The 13,458-nt window shown below is 54.4% G+C and overlaps 1 protein-coding gene across 1 annotated transcript in view; it reads right to left on the bottom strand.

Annotated features, from left to right (window-relative positions):
- Positions 1–13,458, bottom strand: part of TTC7A (tetratricopeptide repeat domain 7A) — a 110,704-nt gene that overhangs the window by 22,155 nt on the left and 75,091 nt on the right. Inside the window, exon 16 of the mRNA XM_055327989.1 lies at positions 3,214–3,330. Within this exon, the coding sequence (XP_055183964.1) occupies positions 3,214–3,330 (117 nt within the window). The remainder of the gene's footprint in view (positions 1–3,213; positions 3,331–13,458) is intronic.

The following is a 13,458-nucleotide window of genomic DNA, read 5'->3' as shown; positions in this document are numbered from 1 at the left end:
TCAGGCTTGGGGTTCTAGAATTCTGGCTTACCCTAGCAGCTACACTGACATGCTGTTAATGTCCAGCACATATGTGCCGTGCACACATACATGCTGCCACCGTGTGCCTGAGGGGTCATCGGTCTCCCCGCTATTCCTTATTGCCACCACATTTTGTTCCCACAGCTAATATTTGCTCTTGCTGCTGCCACCAATATCGTTCCTGCTGTTCTTTTGGTCCAGCCAGACCCTCTATCCTTTAGAACTCAGCCGAGTGCCCTTCATCCATCCAGAAAGCCTCCCATGGCCCCTGTGCCCTTCATCGCTGCCTCCTCCCTTGCCCTCCATCAGCATGGATCCAGCAGTATGTGGGTTAGAAACTCTCCCTCCTCTGACGTGCATGATGCTAGAAGCTTCCCCAGGCCAACATGAGGTCTTTGCTACCTTTTGCTGCCCTCACTATGTCTAGCAGAGTGCCAGGCACATAGTAGGCACCAAGGTCTGGCTTCCAAGGAAAGCTTGGTCTTCACGGGCCACCAGAAATGCTCCCAGCCCACTCCCCAGGGAAGGAAGCCCCAGAAGAGCCAGAAGGTGGTGGGGGGGGCTGTTAAACAAATATGGTCATCTCCCCTGCCCCGATTCCCCAGGTCCCTGTGACTCCCACACTGCTGGGGAGGTTCCTCTTTTCTCAGAGTGCGAGGTGGAGGAGCTACCAGCCCAGAAAGGCAGCACAGCCTGTTATGCCCATCTTGGGGCACACACACCCCCAGACAGCCCTGCCTACTTCTGGGTTGCCCTTGAACCTGCTGACTTGAGGAAGCTTAGAGGAAGGCCAAAGTGGAAATGGCAGGAGAGAAGGCAAGCCCAGCCTGGGGCCAGAGGCTTCTTCCCTTCACAAGGGTGCCAAGACAATGGTCCTACCAAGAAGGCCAGGGCCCAGTCCTTTCCATTTGAACTTAGGCTCACACTGGCCTGAGCTTGGGCATGTGGGTGCATGGCCATCATGTAGACATTTATAGGATGCCATCCACAAAACAGTGGGTCCAGGTTGGTGCTTTTCCTCCCCATCCTCTTCTACTCCTGGGGGGCACCTGAGTGTGGTGCGCCGAAGAGCCAGAGGCATGGGCCACCCCTCCTCAGCTGTGTGACCCTCAGCAAAGTTCCTTAGTCATTCTTAGTTTTCTCATCTTGAAATGAGCATGCTTATTGTGTGCAGTGATAAGCAGGAGAGGTCGATCTCACGAGGTTTCTGTGAGGAGTACAGGAGGCAACATGGGCAGGCACAAGCAGCGTCTTGTCCTACCTCCCCTCCCAGCCCGATGGGGACATTCTTAGGGCTCCAGAAACAGCCCATCTCAGGAACCTTCTGCCACTTGGGTCTGGGCCAGCACATAGCACGGCTCCTGCCCTGAAGAAACTGGTGGCCAGGTGGGGAGGAGAGTCCACGATGGGCGCTTAGACCTAGTTCAAGAGGGCTGAGCTGAAGCACCAGTGGCTGGGTGACACTAGGCTCCATAAAGGATGGCATCTGCATGGGTGGGTGTGGGCTGGCCCAGGTGGAGCAGAGGAAGGGGGGTGCCTGGGTGGGGCCAGTAGGCCCGACCTTCAGGCTGTGGATTCTGGCCCCTGTCCTTAGCTGCCCCAAACCAGATTTCACAAGTCCTAGTTTCTGCTCTGTGGCTCCAGGTTCAGAAGGAATGCCCCCTCTTCTGGGGAAAAGCTAGGTGGGTATTGGATCCCGCCCTCTGGTCCTAGCAATTTGACTCCAGATAGCCGGCCTGGCTGAGCCCTACCCTGGGTGGGGAGCTATGGGAGGCTCCCCAAGAGAGGTACCTACGGAACCCAGGAGGAGCCCCACTGGGCCCCCGTATCAGAGATGAGTGTGTGGGTGGTGACTTAAAACAACCCCAGCGTGAACCTACAGCTCCAGCCCCTTCGAAAACATGGGGAAGCCCCATAGATCTGGTGCCTGGAGGGGAGGCACAGGGCTGCAGCCCAGGGGGGCCCTGGCAAGACCATCTGAATGAGCAGGCAACCAGCCATCCAGCAAGAGGAAGTCCCTGCCACCTCCAAGGACAGCTCCTCTCTGGAAGGGGAGCCAGACTGTGTACCTGGCCCAAGTGGCTGCAGCCAGTGAGTGGCAAGGGGCATCTCGGTGCAGGTCCCCCTCACACAGTCTGCCTGGTTCTCATCCACATACATCCAGCTGCCAGACAGCTTCCCATTCCCTTTCTGAAAAGTCCTTCACCTCAGAGCCTCCTTCGGGCAGTTTCTGCTCACTGGGTCCTGCTCTGCCCTGGAACCTCCCAGGTCTTTCAAAGGCCTTCAAAGAGAGGCAACCTCTACTTTGCCCAAGGGTTTTAACCCCATTTTACCCTGGGGCCCTCTCTGTAAATTCTGCCATTAGAGAGACATGCCTCTGGAGACCCTGAAAGCCTTCTGGGCTCCTAGAGTCCTGATGAAAATGCGAACACATCTACCAGGGTGGGGTCCCCTAAGGCCAATAATTTCAGGGAAGGGGAGGGAATGAGCACCAGAGGACCAGGAAGACGTGGTGCACCTGCCTGGCACAAGGCACTCTTCTGCTTTGGGCTACACAGTGTCAACGGGATTTGAGCAAAGACTTTCAGCAGCTCTAACTTGGACCAGAGGGCCTACTCTGGCCTAGGCAAAACCTGGAGCCCAGGCTGGGGACCGTGGTAGGAGACAGGTTGTGTGGAGATGGTGGGTGAGAGAATTCAGCTTCTTTCCCCCTCTTCTAGCTTCCAAATGGAGCTAGGAAGAAGCAACAGGCTCAGGAGGGCTGGGACTCAGGGGACAGAGGTTCAAGTCCCAGCACTAGCATTTACCAGGTGAGCGACTCTGGCAAATTCTGTAAAGTCTCAGAGTCTTAGTTTCCTTTCTGGACTGAGAATAAAATCTGACAGTGTTTGAGATATAAGCAGCAATCCCCATGCCTGGCCCAGATGCTCAATAATGACTTCCTTTTGTACTCCTCTGAACTTCTGCTTCCTAAGCAGGTCCTTTGTGTCCTCACAGAGGATGGTCAAAGGTGAAAATGAGCCTGCCTATGTAAAAGGCCCCGGGAGCAGTAAGTAGCACAGTGGGACTCAAATACTGTCACCACCCCCAGGCCTCACGGCCACTGGCCACTCGGAGGTGGGCTGCTGTCTTGGCAACCACCACCCACCAGTGCTGCCAGGCCACCCCCTGGGGACGATGACAAGCACTCACCCCAGCTGGGAGAAGCTGTACAGGGTCTGCCACAGTCGCAGCATCTGCCTGCAGGTCACCAGGGCTTCCTCCGGGCCTTTCAGGACCTGTTCCAGCTTTACCTTGCTGAACATGAGGCTGCAGGGAAGGATGGTAGCGGTCAGAGTGCCCCTGCAGAGGGCCCCCCTGCCCCTGGCTTTCCTCCCAGGCTAGCATTCGGCCCCACCATTCAGCAGGTTCGCCTCGGCCACTTGGCCCCTCTCGTGGACCCTGTCTCACCCGCCGAAGCACGGTCAAAGTGTGGCTACTGCCCTTGCTTTGTTCACCCCTCCTACCCACGCCCACAGTACGCTCCGTCCCCAACGAACACATGGCTTTATGTGCCCCACATGCCCCACAGGCCCCCAGTGGGCCTTGTATACGAAAAGCAGACCCAGAAAGCAACTCTTAGTCAAGGAATGAAGCTAAGCCAGGAACTGGCAAAGAAAGGTCCCCTAAAGGGCAGAGTTCTGCTTTCGACCTTGCCGGCACACAATAGATGCTCAATTAACATCTCCTAAATTGAACTGCAAACCGTTTCCTGACCCTGGATACACGAGGACAGTCATCAGTCACGTGTTACTTTATCAAAGAAGTCTTCCCTGGGTTTCCTAAAATAGCCAGCTCCCCTTATATGTGCAATAGGATTTAAGTGCCACCAGGTCCTATCCGGTCACCATTTAGAACAGTCACTTTGTAAAGGGAGAGAGCAACCTCAGAATCTCTTTCAACCTGAAAACTGGAGTCCTCTGAGGTCAGGATGGTGTGGGATGTGGGGATGTGGCCCTGATGGGGGCTGAAGGAGAGGAAACGGGCTGGTCCCACCACGAGGCAGGACGACAGGAGGGGGCCGACTGCTTTCTCCCCCTGCCCTGGACACAGCAGAGACCATCAGAACACTGCTCATCAGATCCAGGGCGGGTGTCCTGCCATCCCAGATGTTGGCCCTTCAGTTTTTGGGGAGTACTGGGGTCCTAGGGAGGGTCACGGCAGCTGGGGACACTTAGGAAATTCAAGGCAGTGGCAATTTACTAGCAGCTACTGAAGTACTGCATTCTTTACACGGTGGTACTGCCAGCCGCACTGATGCACACCAGCTGCCCCGGCAGCATGTGAACTTGGCTGAGCCACTGAGGCCCAAACAAGGCTGTGACTCCGGTTCTCACTGGGTGGTGAGCAGTGAGGCCCTTTTAATCCTGGCATCGCCGTTGGACAAACCCACATGACAGTCAGGCCCTGTACTTGATCTCTGCCCAGTGGTTCTGCTGGCCCATCCGGGGTTGGCACACGGGCCCTCACAGAGGCGGAGTCCTGCAGCGAGGCAGGGTGCATCCTGTGATCTGAGGCAGCAGGCACCGTTCGAGGAGGCCAGCGTTCCCCTCTGACCTCCCTCCCTTGGAGCCCTGGCCCCTCACCTAGTATGGAGACTGGGCCTCCCGCTGTCATGAAGGACTTCGAGGGCCTCACTCAGCTCCTTGCTTCTCACACCCTGTTTTTCTTAGACTGTGACTGGCTGCTGGAGAATGAGGGTCAGGGTACAATCTGCCCCAATTCTCTTTTCAGGGGAGGAGGTTTGGGTTCTAGGCAAGTATTCTTTTTTCTTCCTCACTTTTCATCAAAAATGCCATGAGCCTTTTCTGCCCCGGTTCACAGGACAGTACCCTTTTCCTCCATCCAGCCTCACCTCTCCATATTCATCCCCTCTTAAGTCTGACCTTAATTAAATTCCATCTTCCCTGGGTAGCCTTCCCCAGACCCTCAGGTGCCTCGTGCCCTTCTTGGAACATCTGCTAATGAATAATTGCCTGGCTGGCCTACAAGGTCCCTAGAGCAGAAACCATGGTCCCCACAGTGTGGACTGCATAGGCCTCGGCAGAAATGTGGTCTTTGCATCCTGGTGGGCAGCTGCTGGGGGAAACTGGCTCTGCCAGTCTCACTCTGCCTTCCTGGATTCCTGAAGGGTCCATCACTCTGCAAGTATTAGGAACCTCTGCTTTAGGAATCTGGAGTAGAAGACCCAACTTCCACCTTAGAGGTAACAATTAAGTGCTCAAATGACAAACTACCCAGATAATCAGGTGCTGATTATCAAGTGACAAGTAGATCAGACTCAGTGCAAGGAAGAAAGAGATAAGGGATCCTGCTGGGGCTGGTGTTTGATGAAAAGAAGGGTTGGGGGGCATAGGTGGGAGCTGAGGGAGAGAAGTCAGTGCAGGGAAGGGGGTAACCAGAGGCTGGAGCAGCTGCTGAGAAGTGAAAACCCCTTCCCACAGGCACGGGGAACATCCAGGCTCGAGTCCATCCCAAGGCTGCCCCTCCCCTCAGGCAGCTGGTTCCCAGGACAGTTCCCTGAAGCACTCCCCTGGCACCCCATCTCCTCCCATATGTCACCTCTTCAGCTCCCCTCTGCTGGACCCCTTCCCCACCTCTACCCCCTGTCTGGTTCCCCCCCACCCCCCAGTCCCTGAGCGTCAGGATGAGTGACAGACCCGACCACACCATGTGCCTAGAACAGAAGTGGCTGCAAGCGGAGCTGGCATACGGTGACTTCTACCAACACAGGCTGTTATCCTCGCGGCTGCTGACATTCCATTAGCGTGAGTGACCCAGCGCGGAATTTCTCAACCAAACCACATCCTTTCTGGGCTGGGGCAAGCACTCCAGCAGTCACCCTCTGGTAGGATCCTCCACTCCCAGATCTTGGATCCTGGGAGGCTCTAGATTACCTCCTGAGATTTCCTGTCTCACGGCAGAGCACTGCCAAGAGGGATCTTCCTCAGCAAAGAACTCTGCCCGGACTGTCTGTGACATCAACTCAAATGGCTTTGTGCAGCGACCTTCTATTCCTGCCACGCCTCCCCACGCCCTTGGGTGCCCCAAGTGCTGCTCATATGGGTATTATTGGCAACCTGAACTGGGGGACAGACTCTTGGACTCATCTGTGCCCTGCTGCATGTCATCACCCTTGCTGGGACGCACCCTTCTCCTCGAACATCAGTCCAACTCCTAACCAGATGTCACCCTCTGACTTCCTGTGTGTCCTCATGGGGGCTGTATTCCCCTCCAGGATACCCTTCACTATGTTGGACTTGTTCATTCACACACCTGCTGGCAGGCCTCTGGTGCACTGCTGAGCCCCCTCCCCTCCTTCCCTCTCTTCTGTCGCAGCATAAGGCCTCTCTCTATCCCGAGTGCCAGGATGGATGGCCTGGTTCTTCCCACAACAGCATGAGAAGGCTGGCTGAGCGCTGGCATGCCACTGCAGCTGGTGGGCGACACTTCCCAGCCCGTGCAACAGGCCGGAGCCTCAACGGAACACGGTGCTTCCGGGTAGGGCTTTGGGGAACCTGCTGGGCGTGAGGGCTGGGGGATGCAGGGGGCAAGCCTGGCCTCCCCACCCCTTCAACCAGCTCAGTCCCTGGCATGCCTGTTTTATATACTGAAAGAATTCTATTTTACTATTTTAATTTAGTGGTTTTAGTCCTCGGAGAAGCCCCAGCATGACCACCCCTGCCCTTCTCTAAGTATTCAGTAGTTTTTGCTTAGCATTTAATTACATAATCTATATCTCTAGATATTATCCATCTATAAATCTATATATTTATATACTTATCTTTTTGTCACATAGGCTTACGAGTTTAATAATGAACATAAATTCATATCAAGCATTTTTAAATTCAAATAATTTACAAACACCTCGTGGCCGGTCCTACCTACAGGTGGTAAAGACACCATCTACCTCGTCCTGTGTCCTGTCATGCATCCCCACCTGGATGGCAAGTACTTGTTGGCCAGGACCCTGTTTCCCACCACGTCCGGGTCCTCCTCGCCTCTCCAGAGCCCAGCACAAGCTGAGCACACAGTGCCTGCTCAGTTCTGCGGATATATGTGTTTTTACAACCATCTGGCCACACTCAGGGTCTCGCAATCCGCATTAAATCAGAACTGATTTCTGACACCATCACTTCCCCTGCTGGGTCCCAGTTAGGACGGAGGGGAGGAATCTGCTCATGTGATGCTTCATAACTGCAGGGTGGGTTATGGTGCCACACAGCAAGCAAAGTGCTGGCCGAGTCCACTTGGAGCTGCCTGGAAGCAAGTTTTACAGGGCCTGGGGAGGAGCAGGGGGTGTTCTGGGCAGGACATGACAGCGTCTGGCTCCTTACGATTTGGGGGTCTTCATCCCAGAGGACAGTCACCCAGGCAGAGCCAGAAGTACAACCATGGAGTGTCCCTGAGGCAGCGGCCCTCCCGGGAGCAGAACGGCCACACCGCTGACCCTGTACTGTGAAGTTGTTTCAGAATGGACAGACGCTGGCCCAGGAGGGAGAAACCTGAGCCAAAGTCCCAGCTCCATTGTCACCCAGCAGGTCATGTCACAGGCTCCAGTGCAACAGGAGTGACGTCTCCCACCAGATGAACTGCCATGACCTATATGCAGCCACTGAGAAACGCACAGCTGCACTTAGTCCTCCGGCGCAGGCCTGCCCCGCGGCTGGGGGGAGGGAGTCCTGCTCCCAAACTGTAGGCCTAGTGGACCCAGCAATGCAGTCTCTAGGCCTTGTGCCTCTGAGGGCTCTCAGAAAGCCCTCGACCTCCGTGGCCTGTCTGGGAAGGCAGGCGGTCCTCCTTGTAGCTCCTGGGGCTTAAAGAAGGGTGGAGGAAAGGAAGGGGATAGGAGGGGGTGGATGGAGGCCCAGCCCGTTAGGTCCAGGTGAAGCAACCATGGCCATAACCACCTCTTGTAAGCACTTTCCTATTTGTTCCGCTGTGGAAGCTCATGTGGAATAAACACTGAGGTCTTACGAGACTGAATGCCCTTCCCACGCCTTGCATCTGAAGACAGATGTGAAAGTGAGTGTTCTCTCTGGGGAAGAGGAAGGAGCAAGAGTCCACGTAAACACACCATGAGCTCTGTCCCACACCAGGGGTGAGGCTGCCTGGGTTACGGGAAGGAGTCCTGGGTCCTGGACTCCACACTCCGGTCCAACCCAAGTGGCATGTGTGCCCTGGTCCTTGTAGGCCACCTCATGCCCAGGCTTGGTGATCCCTCAGCCACCATCCTCACCATGCGCTCCTCTACTGCCATGCTCTGGTCAAGGCCTCCCATGTCACCCGCACAGTCCAGCACCCCAGGGACACACGGGGACACACACACACACACACACACACACACACACACACAGCCAGTGCTTGGCCAATAAACAGGCCCAGCCTCTGCTGGGCCATGAAACACTTCAGCCTTGTGTGAGTCTGCATCTGGGCCAGCCCTCTTTCCTGGGGGTGTGGGAAGATGCAGATTAGCGAGGCCAGCATCTCTGGGTGTACCCACCGCGCACCTTTGCCCATCTGCCCAGCTGCTCAGGCTGGGGGGTGGTGGAGGAAGTTCCTGAGGGATGTGCAGTCAGCCTGGCATCTGCCTCCTTCTCCTCCCCCCTCTCTTCCTGGGCCCTGCCTGGCCCATGTTCCCGGGGCAGGATCAGCCTACTAATTATTTGTCAAAAGGATTAAGATTTGGAGCTGTTCCCATCTGAGGCAAAGACAACTCATTTTTCCCCACTGCCAGAAAGAGGAGATATCTTAGGGTGAGCTTCCCTAGAACTGGGTGAACATGAATCCTTCCAAAAAAAATGTTTTCTTAGGAAAAAAATATTTAGTAAATAGGGGATATTTTTGTAAAGATGGCTCGAGCTAAGCAAGCACTGTCCTGGGGTCAGAGGTCATCTTGTCCACTCTCCCTTCTCTGGAGCTTCGGATCATTCTCTCCTGTGTCCCCTCCCCGGCCTCTCCCTGCAGCACCCCGCTCCGGGTGGTAGAGGAGTAGGTGCAGAGCAGAGGCAGCTGCAGGAAAGGACATGGGCTGTGTAGGGCACGAGCACCAGGAGTCCACTTCCCTTTCCTGTTCCTGAAAACGGCTCCCTATAAAATCAGCACATGCAATCAACGCCTGAGTGTGCCCACTGCTGCCTACCTGAAGGGGCCATCTTGGGCCCGTGGCTGCCCCCCAGTTAAACAGGAGCACATCGTGCTCCAACAGCCGCCCACCCCATCGCTGCCAGTCTTCCCTAGCAGACCCTGTGCCCAGCAGGGACCACGGCTTTCCTATCTGTACCCCCAGTGACTGACCTAACGTCGCTCAACAGATCTTTGTGGAATAACAGGAGTCTGAGCCACAAGGACTCACCGAGGCCCCGGAGAGCTGTGGGCGGTTCTCGGGATGACAGACGTCCAAGGAAGGGGGCTGCTGTGTCCTGCACAACGGTCCACTCTCCCTAGTCCCACCGGCCCCATCCCTCCGTCTCCTGGCCCTCGTGGGAGCCCTGCCACGGTGGGGGAGGGGGTGGTGGCAGGTGTGGCAAATGCACAGAAGGGGGAATTATCTCTTTAAAGGACAGTAATTAGTAATTCCGGCTGATGGCTGTGCCGTGCTGTTTTAATGAAGAGTTCTATTTTTACAGAAAACACATAATTGAGTGAAAAAGCAGGCTATTCTTTGAGTCAGGCGGCCACGCCTCTGGAAAGTCTAACTCCTGGGCCAGGAGGCCAGAGCCTGCCCCCTGCGCAGTTACACAGGAAGAGGGCCCCATCCCACGTGCCCGAGGCCCGACTCAGTGCTGAGAAGCAGCTCCTCATCTGATGACCCAAGTTCAAACCCCAGCTTCCCTTTCTTCCAGCCATGTGACCTCTGGGGCAAGTCATTTTAAATTCTCAGAACTTGGGACGCCTGGGTGGCTCAGCAGTTAAGCGTCTACCTTCGGCCCAGGGCCTGATCCTGGAGACCGGAATCGAGTCTCACATCAGGCTCCCTGCATGGAGCCTGCTTCTCCCTCTGCCTGTGTCTCTGCCTCTCTCTCATGAATAAATAAATAAATAAAATCTTAAAAAAATACCAAACAAAACTCAGAACTGGAGTTTTGTGTTCGTAAAATGGGAATGATGGTATCTATACCGCCGGGGTGGGGAAGGGGGACTATTATATATAGAAAAATCTGTACAGAAAAGCCTAGCAGGCCTCTAGGAAATACAAGAATGGCTAGCAAGGAAAGGCTGGCTCATGTTTCTTTCCCACAGGGAGGCCCGCGGCACCCCGTGGAAAATTGGCCAAGGTCTCTCCCCTTGTCTTCCAGTACTCCCGGTTTACCTTCTCGTCCTACTGCTCATTGCTTTATACCTCCTCGACCTCCGAGTTTCAGTCCATTTCTTGCTATGCCTATTGCTTTTGCTCCACCCCCAATATTTGGTCCTCCGCTGCCTTCTTATTTTGCCAATTTTCCTTCTTGGGGTATGCCTGCTCCTGCGCCCTCAAACAGAGAGAACAACTGAGGACAATAAATGGAGGGGGAAAAAGGGTTGGGGGGAAAAGGTGAAAATTACTCATTTACGTTTTTATATTTGAAATCCCCTACCCTCTTAAACTTTGTTTAGCACTAATGTGCCTTACATGATTGAAGATTCAAGAAAAATTCTAAAGTTTGAAAAAAAAAAGAAAGAAAGAAAAGAAAAGCCTAGCAGGGGGCTCGCACTTCCTAAAGCACTTGATCCAGGCTTGCCCTACCCATCGTCACCCAACCCTGGTACACCTTGCTTATCCCCTCACTGGTAAAGTGGGAGTAACAGCGGTTGCTGTACAGGTCCCCAAGGAGATCAGGGACTTAACGAAGCGCTCGGAGCAGCGCCTGGCACAGAGCAAGCACTGGGTACGCTGCTATTTTACTATTACTGACGCTCATGGGGTTCAAGCATCTCAGGGCTGTTCAGCCTGCCACCTGGCTTGGGTTCTAGCCCCTGCTCTGCCCTGTACCAGCTGTCTGACCCTGAGATATCCTCTAGCTTTCCCATTAGTTGTTTCAAGTAGGAAGGCTATAAGGAGCGAAAAATAAACACATCCAAATAAAACAACAGGGTAAGTGGAATGAGGGTTGTAGGATGCCAACATCCCTGTGGGTTCCATCCTTCCCTCCTGGGCAATGAACAAAACAACTCCCCCAGTCTGCCCATCGGAGGGTCTACTGGGGCGTGCTGGGTGTCCAGCCATGGGTCCCCCACAGTGAGGAGGCGGAGCAGGCCTCTAGGAAATACAGGGCACAGGCCGCTCAGTCTCTGCTCCAAAGGTGCTTCCACCCATGAGGGGAAGTTCAAACAAACCAGAGGAGAATCCAGTACTCAATCGAGTAGTTCACTTTTCAGTTTTGACCAATAGAGGTGAGGGATGGGGGGCTTCCAGGCCCAGTGGTGTGGGCAGGGTGGCCCAGCAAGGATGACAAAGACCCAAAGGTGGGGCGGGAGACCCAGCTGACCAGGCAGAGGCCCCACCCCTAGAACAGGATGGGGGGCAGGGGAAGGGAAGGAACAGGCCCTCTGGTAGGAGTCAGCCCACCTCTTCACTCCCATTCAGGTTGGAGTCACCTGGCTCCAACACCTGGCTCTAACCTGTGGCCTAGGGTGCAGGGCAACACGTGTTGCACACACTCCTCCAAATTCCATGCCTCTGGGAGACTCCACCAGGGAAACTAACTGGTTAAACTCACACACATGCTGTTTGAGGGTATTATTTTGAAATAACTCTAACAGGGAGTGACTTCCCCCTAAGGTGGAGGGTCAGAGTGAAGCCCAGCTTTCTTACCTTCCTCTAGACTAACCCCTAACAGGAAAGGGATCCTGTTAGCAGCTCTTAGCCCTAAAAACCAGTAACTTTCCCTTGGGTCTGGAGCATTAACTGACCCACATATCCTCATTTTTTGAGGCTCACACTGACCCACACCGCCTCTTACCAAATTCATTCAAAATGAAGTGACCTTGAAGTATTAAAAATCTACAGCCAACAAACTTCTGCTTCTTGAAATGAGTCCCTCTTTGCTTCAAGGGCCCTGTCCTGAGAACAGCCTCGGGGCCTTTCTGAGAGCAACCGGCACCTAAGCAGGCCTGTGGCTAGCTGGATGGCAAGGCCTTCTTATCTATGCTGACCCACAGGCCTCAGGCCCTGCTTCCCTTAGCTGCTGGCTACCTCCTGTTGTCTCCAGATGAAGCTCCAAACACAAACACGTGATCTTGACAGATAAGAACACAAACCAAGCAGAGCCTTTCTATGACCAGTCAGGAGTGAAAGAACTTCCAGAAAAAAAGGTCCCTAGGTGGAACAAAGGGAGGGTACAAGACACCAAGAAGCTAACACCTTGGTCTTGGTCTCTAATCTCTGCTCAGTGAGAAGACCCTTGGGACCCGAAGACCACCCACTGTAGAGGGGAGGCCAGCCCTGCCTCATGGGCAAGAATGCCCGCTCTCCTAGGGGCAGACAGGCTCGGTCTTGGGGCTGGGCCACAATGCTTGCATCCAGCAAAAGTTGTCAGCTAGAAGCTCGGGGAGTGAGGATCAGCAAACCAAGGGCTCGAATCACTTTTGCAAAAAAAAAAAAAAAAAAAGACAAACAAGAAAACCCTGCAAAGGATACCTTCCTTCGCTTCCTCTCTACCCCAAACAAACCAAACAACCTGGGTCATGGACCCTCCTGTGGAGCACAAGCAGACTGGAGTGGGGAGACCGAGTCCCCTGACTGCAGCGTCACATGGAGCAAGATCATAGGAGGCTCCACAGAATAACCAGCAAGGGGAAATGCTGAATGTCAAACCAGCTTAGCTGATGAGGAACTGACCTTTGGGGAAGAAAGTGCTGGTGCCAGTGATTATGCCTGGCTTAACACTTCCCTCAGCCACATGGCCTGCAAGTTTAACCCCTGGCTCTTTCCTCCCCGGGGGCTGTGCTAGCCAGAGATGTTTAATGAATCCAGCAAAGTGACAAACTATGTTTGTGCTAATACCTTTGATCCCAGCCCCCTCACTGGAGTGTTGGTATTTTAAGTGTCTTTTTGATCTACTATGAGACCTTAATAAGAGCCGTCCAATACACACACCGGGGTTAAGTCAGAAATGGTAACGCAGGCCCTGGACTCCGATCCCTCTGCCCGAGTGGAATGCACCAAGGGAAATAACCTGAGAAAAAGGTGAGGCGGGCCAGGTAGATCAGAGAGGTGCCCTTGAGGCCACAGTCAGCCTCAACCAGAACCAGCCAAGGTCTGGCCCCAGCTCATGCCTAGTTATCAGCTCAAACATTTTCCAAAACAGCCTAGGTTTCCTGGGGGAGATGGCTGTGCCGCTAGTTTGTTTACACACGGCAAGCTCCGGCTTGCTGAGAGGGCCGTATCATTCCCGCACTGGGGGAGTGCCCCCCAGG

This window comes from Nyctereutes procyonoides, unplaced genomic scaffold, assembly GCF_905146905.1.
Source record: "Nyctereutes procyonoides isolate TBG_1078 unplaced genomic scaffold, NYPRO_anot_genome, whole genome shotgun sequence".
NCBI lineage: Eukaryota > Metazoa > Chordata > Mammalia > Carnivora > Canidae > Nyctereutes > Nyctereutes procyonoides.
The sequence above is the reverse complement of the archived record's forward strand: the minus strand, read 5'-3'. Positions and strand labels throughout refer to the sequence as shown.